Below are 19420 nucleotides of genomic sequence, written 5' to 3' on the forward strand. Positions count from 1 at the left end.
TAGTGCTACTTTTAGCTTTTTTTTTTTTCCTGTGATTAATTAGATATGAGTCTCTTGGGCTTTACTGCTTGGGCTGGCTACAAACTGTGATCCTCAGATCTCAAGACTCTGGTGTAGCTAAGACTACCTGCACCTAGCTAACAGCTTGCTTTTGACCAGAGTATTATGTTAAGGAAAACTATTTTCTAAATACCATCTAGTTCAAATCTACCCCCAGGCATCAGCTATATCTTATCCAGAAAATAAACTGATTAGGATCCCACCAGCATTATAAATACTAACACCAGTGACCACTTCTTAACTAGTGACAATGAGATTTCAGGATTTCCTGGGCAAAGAAAAATATCAGAATGCTATTTTTTTTAATTCTTCAGAGGAAAAAAAAACACCTCCTATTAATGTCATCAATTTTTTTTTAAAAAAAGGATGGACAACTTCCAAATAAAGCACAATACTTAAGAGCAAATAAATTCAAAGGAAAAACTCACTCTCTGATGCTTTGCAGAAGGCTCACCAAAGATAAATCCCAGCTGACAAAACTGGTGTGAAAAAATCACTTATGCATCTGAATTTATGGTCTCCTCATTCCCTAACTCTTTTCTAAGGGTTCTAGAACTTTAGCTTCCTCTAAAGAACTCTCATTCTAGCCCATATGTAAGCAATGAGTTATGACACAGTGAGAATGCTATGAGAAGGGATTCAAGAAAGGTTTCACAAGTAGGTAGAAATGGTATGCCCATGTGAAAAAGAAAAAATGGGGAGATTATTAGAGGCAGTATGAATACAGCTCAACCAAGGAAGTCTATATTGTGTACTAGAAAGTAAATAGTTATACTTGTAGAGTGAGGATTACCTTTCTTTATTCTTTTATTTTCTAAAATTTACCTATAGATACATCAATTTAATGATCAAGATGAAAGTTATTTCAATTTTGAAAGTTAATTATGACGACCAAAAAAAAGGCCTATTTCCCCCTTGAAAAGGGAGTTTGTATTGAAAAGAGCTTTGGTTATAAAAGAGATATAAGTAGCAAATAAGGCTGCAGAAATCAAAGCCCAGACTTTTGCTTCATCAGATACACAAAGAATAGACACATTCCCTCAGTGTCTCTGTGAAGCTCCCTTACCAAGTGTACACAAATGGTGAAAGATTTCTTACTGATATGTATGTTAAGCAGAAATTCCCAGGGTGGCAGGTGCTGACAGATCAAATACTTAAATGTCAGTGAATCAAAGAAACAAAGGTTAGAGAACAGCTCCACTGTTTACTAGGTCCATGATCTTGGGCAAATGACTCAACCACTTAAACATTTCCACTTTTTTTTTTCCAGTCCTGGGTCTTGAACTCAGGGCCTGGGCACTGTCCCTTAGCTTTTTTGCTCAAGGCTAGCACTCTATCACTGGAGACTCAGGGCCACTTCTGGCTCTTTCTGTGTAGGTGGTACTGAGGAATGGAACCCAGGGCTTCATGCATGCTAGGCAAGCACTCTACCACAAAGTCAAATTGCAAGCCCCATTTTCATTCCTTAAAATAAAAAACTACTTCTCCCTCAGAAATGTTTACACAGATCAACTGATATTGTAGCTTAAGAATGGTACAGTGCCTGTTTCCAGAAAACGACAATTATATAGGGCACATTCACATATCCAACAGAAATAGCACTTTGCGCTATTGACTTATGGGGGTTTTAAGATTCTAATTGCCACTTGTACATAACGCTAAAAGCTTTGAGTGCCTAAAATACAATGCCAACCTTTTGAATCTTAAATGAAGGAGACTTTTTAGTACAAGTGCCAAATGTAGACATCCCGTATTTGTGGTTGCTTCAAAAATTAAGCTATTTTTAGAATGACTCTTCTGCAAAATTCAGAGCTAACTACACAGCTCCCTCCTCCGGTCTCTGGACTCCAGAAACTGAAAACTAAACAAAACTCTCCCTTTACCCTATCTTCATTCCAGAACCTTCGCTCTGAGGAAACTGGCCCTCCTCTCTTCAGCTCTACAGTAAAGGCCCCTTACCAAGACTCTCTGTTGGCTGGAATAAGGTGAGAAAGGTGTCTGGGGTGGGTGTTCTTCAAACATTCTCAACTCCTACACCTTCCAGAGAGTGTGACTAAATCGCCCTCTACGGCTCTCCGCAGCTCCTTTTCCCGCTCACCCGGGTACGCAACTCTAGGGCCACGCCCCCCGGAAGTGACCAATCAGAAACAGAAGCGAGCCGGATGGGGCGGCCTCAGTTTGACGTTGACAACCAATCATCAGCCTCCGGCAGCAGGGGCGGAAGCGGAAGCGATTCCCGCAGCCCGGGTTTGGCCTTGAGTTCCGCCGTGGGGGCATGTCCCGCGCGAGCCAGTGAGGGAACCCTGGGGCCCCGTTTCACCGGCAGAGCTGGGCGGCCCGACGCCTGCGAGCGCAGGAGGGAAGGCGTTCAGGCCCCCGAGAGAAGAGCGAGCAGGCCGGTAGCCGCGGGGCAGAGCCGCCGGGGGCAGGGTCTCTAGAAGGCCGGTCCCTGAGGGCGCCGCCGTCCCGGAGGCCATGGTGCCGGCCGAGCTGAGCGCGATCCCCAGGTGAAGGCTGCGGCCCCGCCCGGAGCCTCCAGCGAGGTCGAGCCGGGTAGCTGCGGGGTGGAGGAGAGAGGATGCAGCCCGCCCTGCTCCCTGGCAGCAAGACCCCGGGCGTCTGCGGTTGCGGCCACACAGGGCCCCGCGCCGGCCCAGGAGGCAGCTCCGGCCGTTGGTGAAGTCACCCGCCCAGCCGAGTGGACTGCCCCGTCGGAGAATAAGGCTCCTGGCCGGCACCACCTCCCTCCAGCCCTTTGTCCTCGCCGCTCAGAGCCGATCTATGCGAAAACATGCCTTGCACGTGCACCTGGAGGAACTGGAGACAGTGGATTCGACCTCTAGCTGTGGTCATCTACCTGGTGTCCATAGTCGTGGCAGTTCCCCTGTGCGTGTGGGAATTACAGAAACTGGAGGTAAGAGGGACCTGTGCCGTCCGCCTTACCCTTTTCTTCCATCCACGGTTGGGAAAAACAAACAGACTCCCATCTCGACCCTGGATTCCCCCCAAACTTGGTTTCTGAAAACCACCTCGGGTTTGGTATCTGAAAACCCTGCCCAGTGTTTGGATATAAACCTGATTTATTGTTTGCCATCCTTCAAGTAATGCTACAGGTGAAGGTGAGCAGGGTGGAGGAAATACTTTAGAACTATTTGTTTAGCAGATTAGTGTGTCAAGAGGCCGGGATCCGAGGATCACAGCTCGATGCCACCCGGGGCAGGAAAATACATGAGACTCATCTCCAAATTAACCACCAAAAAGCTGGATGGAAGTCGAGCTGTGGCTTGCGCTAGCCTCGAGTACAAACGCCCAGAGACAGCGGCCAGGCTGAGTTCAAGCCCCAGGACTGGCATGCGCCAGTGCATGCGCGCCACACACACGCGCTCGCACGCACTACTGTGAAATGTAGCCATCCATCAATTACCTCAAAGGAATAAGTAACTCTATTCCTGATATCTGATCTGGATGTTCAGATACTGGACAACTAGATAAATAAACTACCTTGAAAACCATGTATTGAATTTCATTAGGTTTTAACCACCGTAGGATACTAATAGATTTGACTTTATTTCTGCCTTTGAAATTAATCTCTTATCCAAAACCAGGCTTTGCAAAAATTACCCTGTGTATTTTTTATATACCTAAATCCAGGTTTTGCAAAAAGTACCCAGTGTATTTTTTTGTATGTCATATTCTTATTGTGACATCAATAAAGCACTTCATGCTGGAAACCCCAAGGTAAATACTTACCTAACATACACATACTCTGGAAAAATGTACAGTGAAGCATAAATTATAATCGTTAATATCCGAAGAACTTTTATGGAGACACTTATTTTAGAAGAGCAACTACAAGACCTCAGTTACTTTAAATCTCTTATGAGGGAAATAAATTTTATACACCTTACTGTATCTAGACATTTGTGTTCTATGTTCACTAAATTTTTTTTTTTTTACATTCCCTGCTGACATAGTCCATACAGTCACTCCTAAATGTGGCATATTAACCTGCTATTAAATCTTGTTTCTTTGCTATTTAGGTATTTGTATTTGTTTGCAAAAATGTAAGGGTAACATCTTATTTTTTTAACTGACGTTAATTAAACATGCATATTTCAATACAGTTGGATTTTCTTACTTTGAAGTATCCTTTCGAAGTATAGTATAGAAACTTAGTTTTTGTTTTTTCCCCCCAGAAAGTTTTGCTGTGTAGCCTAAATAATTGGCTTAGTTATTCATTTATTTACTTGCTTGTGGGGTTTGAATTCCTCTACTCAAGCTTCCTCATTTTATAGATAAGAAAACTGAGGCAGATAATAAGTGGCTAAAAGTGGCATTGTACTTTATAGCCAAAATCATTGCATCATCCATGTCCAGCAAAGTGTAAATGAGCCTTCGTACTACTATTGTTTTTAAAGTTTCAGTGGCATTATTTCATTGGAAAAGTAATACCTTTTCTTGTGCAGTAATAGCTGAGAATTAGACTCTTCAACGCCGTATATGCATATGCTTGAACATTAGGTGTACTTTGATTTATTTCAGGGACATTTTGGATGAAAAATACATGTACTTTCAACCATAGGTCACACTTGAGAAGTCAGATACTGAGGTAGTAGAAAAGAGGAGGATCCTATAGCTCATAAACTATTGTCTATAGTGGGACAAATTCTCAATCATTGGAGTAGCAATGGCTACTCATCTTTACTACTGAAACAATTTCCCTCTCACTTTTTCTTGGAATGTGTGTTCTTGAAAATCAAGTATGCTAGATGCTATCATGATGACATTGCTGTTAGAAAGTTCACCATGCCTCATTCTTACTACCCACAGAGTTCTTAAGTTGGTTGTCTTTCTCTTGGGAAAGTTAGTCCCAGAAGCATTCTCCATTTGTCTTTATTCTGTTTTAAATAATTTAGCCAAGGGAGCATTAAGTGGTTTTGTTCTTTCTTCTCTTTTCCTGTTACCTTAGGAAAAAAAAACTACTTATCTCTTCATTCTCTAAGCCAAATAAACAAACAAAAATAATTTTTTGGCTGACCAATCTAAGAATAATGCTGAAGATAGCTCTGTATTATGCAAGGTAAAAATACTTTGGTACAGGATTTCTAAAATTTGCCATGGCTATACTGTAATGACTCATTTTACTAGTCATTTGTTTTATGATTGATTGTAGCAGACTTTCTTCCTTATAGCACTGTATAGATGCTTGGCTGTCATTAGTCATAACCACATCATCCTTTAGTTCTACTAGCAAGGTCTACCTTTTAGACTGATAGTCATAAAACAAATGTGACCATGAAAACTACTAGGTAGTACTATTCTTAATGATCATCCTCACTAGAACTCTAAAATATGCTTGTGCTATTATCTTTTTAGGTCATTGAAACATTGAATACTTTTATTTGGTGCCAGTGTTGGAGCTTGAACTCAAGACCTAGGCACTGCTCCTGAGCTTTTTTGCTGAAGGCTAGCACCCTATAGCTCCACTTGGAGCTTTTTGGTGGTTAATTGGAGAGAGGTATTTCATGGGCTTTTTAATCTTGGCTCCTAGTGGAGGGAAAAATCCTGTTCAAAACAGTGAAAACTTAAAATTGTGGACTTTGGTTGTATCTTAATTATGCAGTCTTTTATTAATTATGCAGTTTTAATAACTGTACAAACCCCCTCAATACCAAAAATAAATGCCTGCTTTTTCCTTTAAAGAAAAACTCCAAGACAATTCATTGTCTAGGAGTGAATTGTCTAGCAGTGCCCAAAGAGAACAGAGGTTCAAATAAGAAAGTGTTCTGCTTCATGACTAGATGATTTCAAGCATATTTTTAAAGCTTGAGCTTCTAGAAAATAAAACATTGATCAGGTAATTACCTAGCAAATATTTTTCAAATTATAATGCCCTGAGTTGATACTGTTGTATATAAGAAGAATATTATATATTAACAGTTGGTTTGAATGGCATTCTTGCAATGGTCATCAACTGGGAGGGGTAATACATGTAAAGAATTTAGCCAGGTTAGGGTGTGGTCAATATACTCTGTGTACATGTGTGAAGATGGAACAGTGAAGCTTGAGTTTGGTTTGGGAACTGGAAAATGGGATAAGGGAAAGTGAGGAAGGTGAGTCTGATTAAAGTACGTTTTACAATACATTGATGTGTCAGAGTGAAAACTTGTAAATAGTGTAAAAAAAATTTTAGCAGAGAGTATGAAGCAAATAGCCAACTACCAGGAGATATTATTGTCTTCATACCTGTAAGAATTTTTTTTTATTTTTTTTTATTTTTTTGCCAGTCTTGGGGCTTGATCTCAGCACCTGGTCACTGTGTGCTCAAGGCTAGCTAACACTCTACCGCATGAGCCACACCACCACTTCCAGCCTTTTCTGAGTAGTTTATTGGAGATGAGTGTCTCATGGACTTTTTCTGCCTGGGCTGGCTTCAGACTTCAGACTTCAATCCCCAGATCTCAGCCTCCTGAATAGCTAGTATTACTGAAGCATTTATCAATAAAAGTTTGAAGAAAATGTTGGTAGATCAACTTTTTATGCATAGAAACAAGGAAATAGTGCATAAAAGCAAACAATAAGCCTAAAAATATTTCTAGACTTTATTCACAGAAACTTTTATATTATCTTCAAACTAAATCAAATATAAAGCCACAGAGTATGGGGGGGGTAATAATGTTTTTATATTCTTAATGCTTCAAAAGCTGATATAGAGCCAGGCTCTAGGTGGCTCATGCTTGTAATCCTAGCTACTCAGGGTTGATATCTGAGGATCTCGGTTTGAAGCCAGCTTGGGCAGGAAAGTTCATTAGACTCTTAATCCTCAGTTAACTATTAGAAAACTGGAAATGGACTTATGGCTCTAGTGTTAAAGTGCTAGCCTTGAGGGGGAAAAAAATGTTACAGGACAATGCACAGGTCCTGAGTTCAAGCCCCAGGACCAGCATAAAAACAAACCAAAAGCTGGGCAACAGTGGTTCATGTCTGTAATCCTGACTGCTTAGGAAGCTGAGACCTAACAGATGACAGTCTAAAACCAGCTCAGGCAGAAGAGCCCACAAGACTTTATTTGCAAAATAATCAGAAAAAAAGGCCACGCTGGAGGTGTGGCTCAGGTGGTAGAGTCCCAACCTTGGCCAAGTTTGAGGTGCCAAACATCCAACCCCTAGTACTGGGAAAAAAAAAGTGGGAGGCAGGATGGGAAGGAGGAATTACAAATGGCTCAGTGAGGCAAAAATGCTTAATCTCATGAGGAAATATGTTCCCCTCCTTCCAAAAAAATACAAAGAAGCTGTTTTGTTTTGAAGATGAAATAGCTACTTACCAATATTGAAACTATTGAGCCTAAAAGTATTTTTGAGCAGTTTAGTTTCATTATTAGAATGAATGCTAATGTGTTCTTCTGTTTCTTAAGGTTGGAATACACACCAAGGCGTGGTTTATTGCTGGCATCTTTCTGCTGTTGACTATACCCATATCCCTTTGGGTGATACTGCAACATTTAGTGCATTACACACAACCTGAGCTACAAAAACCAATAATAAGGTCAATCTTAATATGTCTTCATTCTACTAATGTTGGCTTGGCCTATTTCATAAATTATTAAATAAAAATGCTTTTTTGTTTTGTTTTCCAAATAGGATTCTTTGGATGGTACCCATATACAGTTTGGATAGTGTAAGTATGTTACCTTTTATTTCATTAACTAAGAACTTGTTTGACAGTATTATACTGTACTTAAAAAATGCTTAAGGTAGTAAAACTATATATTCACAGGGATCAGATTAATAAAAGTGAAAATGTCCACTTGTAGATAATTTATGTGTGTGTGTGTGTGTGTGTGTGTGTGTATATATATATATATATATATATATATATATATATATCCTTTTTATTTTTATTTTTTTTGTCGGTCATGGGGCCTGGGCGCTGTCCCTCAGCTCTTCAGATAAGGCTAGCACTCTACCACTTGAGCCACAGCACCACTCCTGGCTTTTTCTGCTTATGTGGTAAGGAGGAATCAAACCCAGGGGCTCATGCATGCAAGGCAAGCACTCTACCCCTGAGCCACGTTCCCAGCCCCTGTTCTTTTTATTTTTGCATAAGCTTTTTTTTTGTTGGTCATGAAGCTTGAACTCAGAGCCTTGGCACTGCCCCTGCGCTCTTCAGCTCAAGGCAATCACTCTACCACTTGAGCCACAGAGCCACTTCAGTTTTTGTTTGTTTGTTTGTTTTCCTGATGGTTAATTGGAGATAGAGTCTCATAGACTTTCCTGGCCTCTGCAGCATTTCTATGATCATATTAAGAAAAATTTCAGGATTGCAAAACTCAAGTAATTAAACTTTTCTCCTCATGTTCATTATTTATCCCAACCCCCACCCTTTTTTTTCCATCTAAAAATATTTACTACTTTTAAAAGTTCATTTCACTGGGTGCCAGTGGCTCACACCTGTAATCCTAGCTACTGGGAGGTTGAGATCTGAGGATCATGGTTCAAATCCAGCCCAGGCAGGAAAGTCCATGAGACTCTTATCTCCAGTAATCCACCAGAAAACTGGAGTGGTCTTGTGGCTCAAGTGGTAGAGCATTAGCCTTAAGCTAAAGAGCTGAGGGACAGTGCCCAGGCCCAGAGTTCAAGCCCCATGACTGACCCAAAAAAAAAGTTTCTTTCACAAGACTGAGGATAAAATAGCTCCACAGTACACTACATTCAGATTCCCAGAAACACACACACACTCACACACTCACACTCCCTATCTTTCTGTCCCGCCATCCCCATCTCCAAACTATCCAGTAGCTGTCATGATGATAAGTTTTGAAGAGTTTAATGTATGTATCAAGATCCCAGGTTTAAACATTAGTTTAAGGTGATGAATTGTGTGGTATCTAAGCTTTAACTTTGTAACACACATGTTTTTCCACAGTGGATAGCTTTGAAATATCCCAGCATTGCAATATATGTGGATACTTGCAGAGAATGCTATGAAGCCTATGTCATTTACAACTTCATGGGATTCCTTACCAATTATCTAACCAACCGATATCCTAATCTGGTATTAATCCTTGAAGCCAAAGATCAACAGAAACATTTCCCTCCTTTATGTTGCTGTCCACCATGGCCTATGGGAGAGTAAGTATGTTTGATTTTACTCCAATTTTTGCAGTCAAGGGCTGGGAAGGTGGCTTAGTGGTACAGTACTTGCCTAGCAGGCATGAAGCCCTGGGTTCGATTCCTCAGTACCAAATACACAGAAAAAGCTGGAAGTGGTGCTGTGGCTCAAGTGGTAGAGCATTAGCCTTGAGTAAAAGAAGCTCAGGGACAGCGCCCAGGCCCTGAGTTCAAGCCTCAGGACTGGAGGGAAAAAACAATTTTTGCAGTCAACTCTCTATAAGGCAAGATTTTTAGGTACTTTGAGCAGTACATAAAGAAGCCCTAACTAGTTTAGATTGTCATCAAATTTGGAAGCTAACAAAATACAACTTGTAATGTACATATTAAGTCAACATCCTTTTCCAATAGGGACCAAAGTCTATAGATCTTATGCAAGGTCACACAGCAAGTTTAAAAAGACTTGAGGAAAGGGGCTGGGAAGGTGGCTCAGTGGTCGAGTGCTTGCCTTGCATGCATGAGGCCCAGCGTTCGATTTCTCTTTACCACATAAGCAGAAAAAGCCAGAAGTGGTGCTGTGGCTCAAGTGGTAGAGCACTAGCCTTGAGCTAAAGAGCAGAGGGACAGTGCCCAGGCCTAGTTCAGGGCCCAGGACTGACAAGACCAAAAAAAAAAAAGATTTAAGGAAGAAGTCAGGCACTGGTGGCTTACTTCTGTATAATCCTAGCTACTCATAAGGCTGAGATTGAAAATTGTGGTTCAACTCCAGGCTAGACAGGAAATATGAGAGTCTTATTTCCAGTTGAGCTGTGGCTCAAGTAGTAGAGTGTTAGCCTTGAGCAAAAGCAGCTCAAGGACAGTGCCCAAGCCCTGGGTTCAAGCTCCAGAAAGTATAGTCTACAATTGTCAAATGACAGGCTTTTTTTAATTTTTGGGGGGGGTCCAGTTATAGGCCTGAACTCTGGGCCTGGGTGCTGTCCCTCAGCTCTTCACCTCAAAGCTAACGCTCTACCACTTGAGCCACAGTGCCACTACCAGCTTTTCTTTTTTCTGCTTATGTGGTGCTGAGGAATCAAACAGGGGGCCTCATGCATGCAAGGCAAGCACTCTACCATTGAGCCTCCTTCCCAGCCCATGACAGGCGTTTTTGTAATGGTATGCAAAGGACTGGCAGCTTTTAGGAATTAGACAAGGTAGACTTTTTTTTTTGGTACTTTGTTTTTTGAGGGGGAGGGGGTCCATGGAGCTTGAACTCGGGGCCTGGGTGGGCACTGTCCCTGAGTTTGCTTAAGGCTAGCACTCTACCCTTTCAGTGCCACTTCTAGTTTTTTGTTGTTTAATTGGAGATAAGAGCCACTGCTTTGAGCCTTCAGTGGCTCAGAGGAGGAGTCCTGTTTGCCTCTTGATACCCTGGAAACATGAAGCCTCTCCCTTCAAGGGCATACCCTCTGACCTAACTTTACCTCCCACTAGGCCTCACTTTCCAAATGTTGCACCATGATCCTAGGCCTTTGGAGGACATTTCAAACCTAAAGCAGGGACTCTTCTGGAACTTGAGGGTGATCTTTCAGAAGATAGAGTTGTCAAATAATTTCAGAAATGAAAAAAAAAAATTTCAGAAATGGTGTTTAGATCACTTCTTTGTTTTCTCTACTGCCATTTAATGGATGACTAAACTTAAGGAATTAAATATTAATTTTTTTTTATTTTTTTTGGGGGGGGGTCTGGTCATGGGGCCTGAACTCTGGGCCTGGGCACTGTCTCTCAGCTCTTCAGCTCAAGGCTAGCGCTCTACCACTTGAGCCACAGCGCCACTTCCGGTTTTTTTCTTTTTGCTTATGTGGTGCTAAGGAATCGAACCCAGGGCCGCATGCATGCAAGGCAAGTGCTCTACCACTGAGCCACCTTCCCAGCCCTTAAATATGAATTTGTTGTCAGTCGTCTAAATAATGTTAATTTGGCAGGCTTAAAGATGAGGAACTGAAATACTAAGGCCTCTTTGTCTTTGCAGAGTATTGCTGTTCAGGTGCAAACTGGGTGTGCTGCAGTACACAGTTGTCCGACCCTTTACCACCATTGTTGCTTTGTGAGTATAAATCTTAATGTGACTATTTTTTTTTTAATACTTAAATAGGGATTAGCAGAGTTAAAGTGAATGTGTGAGTTTACTTGTTCATAGTACAAGTCTAACCTTCCATAAAAACCTATATAAAAGGCCTTCTCTACTAAGAAAGAACATGACCATTTTAGAGGCAAGGAATCACTACAGCCTCTCAAGCATATTATAAAGCACTGTGGGGGTGGTGAAATTCTTTTTCAAATGTTAATATAGCTTTACAAAAAATATTGCATGTTAGTTGAGCTGTTTTTGTTTCATTTTTGTCGGTCATGGCGCTTGAGCTCAGGGCCTGGGCACTGTCCCTGAGCTTTTTTACTCAAGGGTAGCTACATGAAGCCACCAGTTTTCTGGTGGTTAACTGGAGATAAGAGTTTCATGGACTTTCTTGCGCAGGCTGGCTTTGACCCGAGATCCTCAATTATCAGCCTGAGTAGCTAACATTACAGGCATTTAAGGCAGAAAGGGGTACCTTAAGCTACCTGGAAATCTATTAATTTATTCAGGTAGATTGTATGTTTAACCTGCTGGTAGTACAATTTATTCAAGGGGATTTGGATCTTCATAGTATTTTCTCCAAAATAATATAGGGGAGAAAATGTACTATAGTTTATGTATAGTACATTTATGTATATATATTTTATGTATATATTTATGTATAGTATTATACATAAATGCATATATTTGACAATGAGATTTCAAATTAAGCAGCATAGGTTTTTTTTTTTTTTTTTTTTTTTTTTTTTTTTTTTTTTTTTGGGTCCAGTCGTGGGGCCTGAACTCTGGGCCTGGGCGCTGTCCCTCAGCTCTTCAGCTCAAGGCTAGCGCTCTACCACTTGAGCCACAGCACCACTTCCGGCTTTTTTCCTTTTGCTTATGTGGTGCTGAGGAATCGAACCCAGGGCCTCAGGCTTGCAAGGCAAGCGCTTCTACCACTGAGCCAACTTCCCAGCCCAGCAGCATAGGTTTTTAAAAGTAATTTTTTCTTAGATCACTTGGTCTTCCCTTCAAATTAGTGAATTAATTTTAAGAACATTTCAGAAAACTTAATTTTTGGGCTAACGCTAGCCAAATTCATATGATTTGTTACAGGATCATTCAAATAAAATGAGGTTTTCATTGTATTACATAATTTGTTTAGTATGTTTTGATCATTTTCCCTATCTCTCCCTACTCCCACCTCAGCCCTCCCTTGTAATCTTTCTTGCAACTGCTTAAAAATGGGTTTCTTAGGACCTTTATGTATGTTTATACATACTCATTCCCCCTTCCCACTAGTTCTCCCACCCAGTCCTTCTTTAGCTCTTTCTAGATTTTTCATATGAAAGCACGTATTTTGACATCTACCCTACCTAGCTGCCTAACTGCCTACCTGCCTACGCCTACCTACCCACCTACCTTGGCTATGTTGGTTCTAGAGTTTAACTCAATAGGCAGATACTCTACCATATGAGCCACACCCCCAGCCTTTTTGCTATATGTTTTTAGTTAGATTCTAATGCTTTTTTGCCTTGCGATGATCTTGGACCAGAACCTTCCTACCTCTACCTTCTAACCAGTAGTTGTACCTAACCAGGTGAATTCCACCATACCAATTCCAACTTGTGAATTTAAATAATACTGTAACTGTATTTAAAAATGTGTCATTTGGTTAATAATAAAGTTGCCTTATTTTTACCATTTTTTAGGATTTGTGAACTGGTCGGTATATATGATGAAGGGAACTTTAGCTTTTCAAATGCTTGGACTTACTTGGTTATAATAAATAATATGTCACAATTGGTAAGTAAAGCTTCATTTTTCTTTTCCTGTTCTTGAAACAATCTAAGTCTAGCATACAGCACACACCCAAGCTGGCTTAAAATTGCAATCATCTGGATCTTCTTTCAGGTGCTAGGATTACATGTAGCAAATCATTTTTCTTTAATGTACTTAGCTTCTATAAGCCTAAAAATTTTTGGTAGTTTCTTCTTGGACTAAAATATTGTAAGTTTTGCAAAGTAATTAAAAAACTAATAGCTTTATAAAATATAAAGATATAATAATATCTTTTGTTAATTACTTGGTGACTTACACATGACTTGATCATATTTGTTACTCATGGAATAGCAGTGTGGGTGTTTTAAATATAAGCATAATACTCTAATAAGGAAAATACACAATAGGAATATTTAGTAAAAGAAAATGGCTGATTGGTATACAACAGTTTGGAGTTTAAATGAGAGAATACAGTTTTCTGTTCTCTAATTCTAAAGGAAAACAAAGACGTTTTAAATGATAATGTTCTAAAAAATGAAATGATCTAAAGATACACAGTTGGATTGTGTGAGCCTAAAAAGTATGCATATTATTAAAATCTTTGGTTAATGCTTTTAATAGAATAATTCAAATGCAGTGGCATACATGTGCAGTATTGAAGCTTTGTAATATTAAATGGCTATGTATCCAAATGTTTGTCTTCTTTGTGACCAGTGTAATTCCTGTTTTGGGACTGTCTTCTAAGGAATGGACAGAAATATTTTTGTCATGAATGTGAAGCTTATTATAATAGAAAGGGGCTGAGAACAATCCAAGGCTGATAGGGTTTGGTTGGCCATAATAGTCTTTTGACCAAAATATTAGGCAGTCATTAAAATAATTATTGAGTCAGGCACCAGTAGCTCATGCCTGAAATCCTAGCTACTGAGAAGGAGATCTGAAAGATCGAGGTTCAAGGCCAGCCTAACAAGAAAAGTGTATGAGACTCTATTTCCCATTAGCCAGCAAAATGTAGGACTAGACATATGGCTCAAGTCATAGAACAACTGCTGTGCTCAAAAAATCATATGAAGGGCTGGGAAGGTAGCTCACTGGTAGAGTGCATACCTTGCAAGCATGAGGCCCTGGGTTCGATTCCTCAGCACCACATAAACAGAAAAAGCCGGAAGTGGCGCTGTGGCTCCAGTGGTAGAGCACTAGCCTTGAGCTGAAGAGCTGAGGGACAGCGCCCAGACCCAGAGTTCAGGCCCCATGACCGGCAAAAAAAAAAAAATCATATGAAGAGTGATGCTGTGTTGCTCCGTACAGATATAAATACTAATAGTTCTATGTAATGTATAGAAAAGGTAGGTAAACTGAACTTGAAAAAGACAATGGCTGAGACAATTTAAATTTAGTTCATGGTGGTATTTAAGAGCCAGTGTATCACTGGCAGTATAGTTCATGGGCAGAGTGCTTACCTAGTAAGCACCAGGCCCTGGAGCTCAGTGTGACTGACATAAATGGAAGTGAAGATAATTGGATCAACCATAATGAAAAAAGGAACATATGACTTTCAAACATAAATTACTACTAACTGTATGAGGGCTTGGCATATTACCTAGTCTTTCTTATATAATATTGTAAGTATAATATGAAACATTAAGTACAACTTCAGTAATATTGTGACTTTGAAATTTGAAAGTACAAGGTATCAGAGAAACTATTTTCCATCAGGGCAGTATGCTAATCCAGCCTCTTAGTCTTTAAAATACATGTTTGTGCTTTATTTTACAACTCAGTTACAGTAATTTTGTAACCTTTATTCCTATTCTATATTTATTTATTCTTACCATGGGTAAGTTTAAATATTAATTTTGTCTCTAGTTTGCCATGTATTGTCTCCTGCTGTTTTATAAAGTACTGAAAGAAGAGCTCAGTCCTATCCAACCTGTTGGCAAATTTCTTTGTGTAAAGCTGGTGGTTTTTGTTTCTTTTTGGTAAGTGTTGCTTGCTGTTCAATAGTCTCATTATTCTAAATGGCAATATGATAGTTAAGGAAGAGTCTTTTAATAACATCAATCTAGGTGGTCAAAATGTCTCTACTTAAAATGTTTATCAGATGGTCACTGTAGTATTCATATAAACAAAGTATCTCAATAGTAAGGAAATTTTACAAATACGATTCTGTCATATAAGAGACTACAACACTGTTTGGAAGATGATATATAGAATATTTTATGATGTGAGGAAATGTTCACCAAGAAAAATTTAAAATACAAGGGTAGGAGTAGAAATGTAGCTCAGGTAGAACACTTGCTATTAAGAGACCCTGGGTTTGACTCAGAGGACAGCAGCAAGGGAAAAGGGGAGGGAAGAGGCGAGGAGGAAAAGAGAAGGGAAAAGAAGTTTAGTGAAGGATCAGTAGGAGGTCCTAGACACAAGTGCAGAAATTAAATATAAAAAGATGAAAAAATCCATGATGCTCCACCAGAAAAAAAAGAACATTTCTGTTTGTCAGTAAAACCAGAGAATTCTTATTTAAGAATTTCTGTAAGTTCATCTTCATTATTTGCTGTTGCAATTAATGTTGGGGAATGTTGTCCTAGTTTTAAGCATTCAGTTATGATTCCATTTTAGGAGTCAGACCCTTTGTTAGTTTGGCTCTAGCTACAATACTTCATACAAGACTGATTGCAAAATTACTTTTTGGGGCTGGGAATGTGGCTTAGTGGTAGAGTTCTTGCCTAGCATGCATGAAACCCTGGGTTTGATTCCTCAGCACCACATAAACAGAAAAGGCCAGAAGTGGTGCTTTGACTCAACTGTATATATGTATAAAAAACATACAGACAGGTGCCTGCCTTTGTTATTTTAAATGCCTCGTTTATGAAGTTAGGCATTGTGTATGCATAGGAAGGACTTAAAATTCAATTGCTTATGTACTTTCAAAACAGATATAAATATATAAAGACTATATATTTGTTCCCCAAGTGCTAACTTGTGTTAATGCATAGTCATAATGTATAATTCATCTTATGAAACTACAATAGAAGAATTAACTTGTAAAGTAATACAGGTTCTCTGTATAGATGCTATTTGTTCAGGAAGATGCTATGAAGTCAGGGTGGTGGTAATTAAGTTTTTTAATGGCATATTTTTAAAACAACTGCTCATTTTATGCTTGATGTAGATTTGGCGTTTACCTTTTCCTAACATATAGGCAAGCAGTAGTTATTGCTTTGTTGGTAAAAGTTGGCGTTATTTCTGAAAAGCATACATGGGAATGGCAAACTGTAGAAGCCGTGGCCACAGGACTCCAGGTAAGTACTGCTATTTCAAAATTTCACCAAATGGTTTTCTCTTAAGGGTTTTCACATGTTAATTCCACTAAAGCTAGGGCTACAACTGTCATTCTCTCTTCACCCAGTAATGATGACAGCAGGGCCCTAGAGAAATTAGCCATAATTACAGAATTGTAACAGCATCAGGAGTAATAGAATCTGAATTCTTGTTTTCCTTAATCCATGTTTCTTTCTGATTTCTCCCCTTTAGCCCTTAGATTATGGATTGAGAACACAATGTGCTAAGAAATACTTGATTTCATTAATATAAAATATTTTAATTTTGAAGTAAAGCTAAATATTGAAAATAGAAAAGCCAATATAATGTTAGGCCAAAGCTATTAATACTTAAGTACCTTTGGAAAATACTTGAGGAAAAATGGCAATTTGAGTAACTAGATTTAAGCCCAATGACAACTGACATTTTTGTTGCTGCTGTTGTAGGACTTCATTATCTGTATTGAAATGTTCCTCGCTGCTATTGCTCATCACTACACATTCTCCTATAAACCATATGTCCAAGAAGCAGAGGAGGGCTCGTGCTTTGATTCCTTTCTTGCCATGTGGGATGTTTCAGACATCAGAGACGATATTTCTGAGCAAGTAAGGCATGTTGGTAAGTTCCACTTAATTCTTCCAAAATACACAGGTTATTACAGGTCTCCTACTACAGCAGTTCACTCATTTTAAGACAGTGGGATAGTTTAAAGCACAGTACCCATGGTACACTCTCAGGTTTGGGAAGAATGTGGGGCGGGGGGAGCTTACATTAAAATTTAAGTTTATAAAGGTGAAATGACTTCTAGCTAATATGGAAATATGTGGAAATGTTTATATTATTTTAAAGGACGGACAGTCAGGGGACATCCTAGGAAAAAATTCTTTCCTGAAGACCAAGATCAAAATGAACATACAAGTTTGTTATCATCATCATCACAAGATGCAATTTCTGTTGCCTCTTCTGTGCCACCTTCACCCATGGGTCACTACCAAGGGTTTGGACACACTGTGACTCCCCAGACGACACCTACTACAGCTAACATAGCTGATGAAATACTTAGTGACACTACAGAAGGGAATATAGAGCCTTCAAATAAATCCATGGACTCTTGAACAATGAAGAAGCAAACTACTACTACCATGTGATTTTGCTGCCTGGTATCCTATGGCTCAGGATTTTGTGCTTGAGACAGGCCAAAAATGATGGGAAAATATCAACACAAAGATAGGTGAAAGCCAGGTACAACTATTGGATTTCTGTATGTATGTGTTTTGTATATCACAATAATCAGTCTAAATTTCCTAGACTTAGACTTGATTTCCTAATATTAGAGTATCACATACTCAAACCATAGAAAATGACTACAGCTGAATGTTCCTGGCATTACATTATTTTATCAAGAAGATGGACAAAGAAAAAAAAAACTGCAATTCGACTACTGCTGCATGAATATAATGCTCTGGACAGAAGGCATAAATTCAGAAATTAGTGGAACCTAATCATAATCATGTGCCATATAAGCTTACCTAACAATTATTTCTCTACTTCTCAATTGAATGTCTTTCAACAAATAAAAATTTATCAATTTTCTGCAACTTTTATGTCTCTCATTCTGCATATGTATGCTTGATAATTTAGAATTTTTTTTTTTGTCAGTTGTGGGCGTGAACTCAGGGCCTGGGTGCTGTCCCTGAGCTTTTTTGCTCAAGGCTAGCTCTCTACCACTTTAAGCCCAAGCACCATTTCCTGTTTTCTAGAAGTTAATTGCAGGTAAGAGTCTCATGAAGCCTGGCTCCAGTGGCTCACGCCTGTAATCCTAGCTATTCAGAAGGCTGAGGATCACGGTTCAAAACCAGCCCGGCCAGAAAAGTCCATGAGATTCTTATCTCTAATAAACCACTAGAAAACCAGAAGTGGTGCTGTGGCCCAAGAGGTAGAGCACTCGCCTTGAGCTGAAGAGCGCAGGGATAGTGCCCAAGCCCAGAGTTCAAGCCCCATGACCAACAAAAAAAGTCTCATGACTTTCCTGCCCAGCTGGCTTTGGAATGCTATCTTCAAATCTCAGCCTCCTGAGCAGCTAGGAATATAGGCATGAGCCACTGGTGACCAGGCTTACAAAAATATCTTGATTAGGGCACAACAAAAAAGTTCTTTAAAAAACCAAAAGCATGTTTTACCATAGTACTAATAAAAGTGGCAGCAAAGTTGGGTATGGTAGGACATATTTGTAATCCCAAATATTCAGGAGGCACAGACTGAAGATCATGATTCAAGGTCAACGTGGGGTTTAGTGAGACGCCACTCTCAACCAACGAACTGGGCATGGTAGCACTTGTGATTTCCAGCTACTTAGGAAGCTATGGGCGGACTATGGTCTAAGGCTAGTCCAGGGCAAAAACTTGAGACCTACCTAAATGATACCTAAAGTCAAAAAGGACTAAGGTGCGCCTCAAGTTGGTGGAACACTGTCTAGCAACTATGAGCTCTCAATTTCAGGTTCCCCAGTACCACCAAAAAGATGTAAGTTGTGGTTAAATGGTCTTATTCATTGAAGACATAATGTATTACTATGTTTTGTTTTTGTCGGTCGTAATGTATTACTATGTTTTGTTTTTGTCTGTCGTGGGACCTGAACTCTGGGCCTGGATGCTGTCCCTCAGCTCTTGAGTTCAAGGCTAGCACTCTACCACGTGAGCCACAGCGCCATTTCCAGCTTTTTTCTGCTTATGTGGTGCTGAGGAATTGAACCCAGGGCCTCAGGCATGCAAGGCAAGCACTCTACCACTGAGCCACCTTGCCAGCCCCAGACATAAATGTATTATTTAGGAGAATTTTAATTATAATTAGAGTACTTACAGGGTTATGTTTAATAATTTAGTATAAAAGAGAAATGCTATGTATGGCATGTAGAAAATAGCAAGGATCAGTTGTTTCTCAAAACCTCTGAATGGGTCCCCAGTGGCTCATGCCTGTAATTCTAACTTCAAGACTGAGAATTGGAAGGTCTCAGTTCAAGGTCAACTTGGGAAGAAAAGTTCACAAGACCCATACC

The 19420-nt window shown here is 39.7% G+C and overlaps 2 protein-coding genes across 2 annotated transcripts in view; one reads left to right on the forward strand and one right to left on the reverse strand.

Moving 5' to 3' along the window:
* Ttc29 (tetratricopeptide repeat domain 29) overlaps positions 1-566 on the reverse strand; it is a 478601-nt gene extending 478035 nt beyond the window's left edge. Inside the window, exon 1 of the mRNA XM_070022169.1 lies at positions 489-566. The gene's annotated coding sequence lies outside the window, so the exon portion shown is untranslated. The remainder of the gene's footprint in view (positions 1-488) is intronic.
* A 1734-nt stretch (positions 567-2300) lies between these two features.
* Positions 2301-17963, forward strand: Tmem184c (transmembrane protein 184C). Its single transcript, XM_070022174.1, has 10 exons — positions 2301-2974; positions 7475-7605; positions 7701-7737; positions 8986-9191; positions 11182-11256; positions 12975-13068; positions 14911-15023; positions 16247-16346; positions 16812-16983; positions 17215-17963. The coding sequence occupies exons 1-10, from the start codon at positions 2852-2854 to the stop codon at positions 17478-17480; spliced, it is 1317 nt and encodes a 438-aa protein (XP_069878275.1). The 5' UTR covers positions 2301-2851; the 3' UTR covers positions 17481-17963.
* Positions 17964-19420: the final 1457 nt, after the last annotated feature.

The sequence above is a fragment of the Dipodomys merriami genome, unplaced genomic scaffold (assembly GCF_024711535.1).
Source record: "Dipodomys merriami isolate MVZ:Mamm:240054 unplaced genomic scaffold, mDipMer1.0.p SCAF_15, whole genome shotgun sequence".
Taxonomy (NCBI): Eukaryota; Metazoa; Chordata; class Mammalia; order Rodentia; family Heteromyidae; genus Dipodomys; species Dipodomys merriami.

What these genes read in the sequence shown, in the direction of transcription:
- Tmem184c (XM_070022174.1), top strand. Translation starts at nt 2,852, where the DNA reads ATGCCTTGCACGTGCACCTGGAGGAACTGGAGACAGTGGATTCGACCT. An exon ending in CTACAAAAACCAATAATAAG is followed by an intron (nt 7,606 to 7,700) that starts GTCAATCTTAAT and finishes TTTTCCAAATAG; the next exon opens with GATTCTTTGGATGGTACCCA. An exon ending in TAAATAATATGTCACAATTG is followed by an intron (nt 13,069 to 14,910) that starts GTAAGTAAAGCT and finishes TTTTGTCTCTAG; the next exon opens with TTTGCCATGTATTGTCTCCT.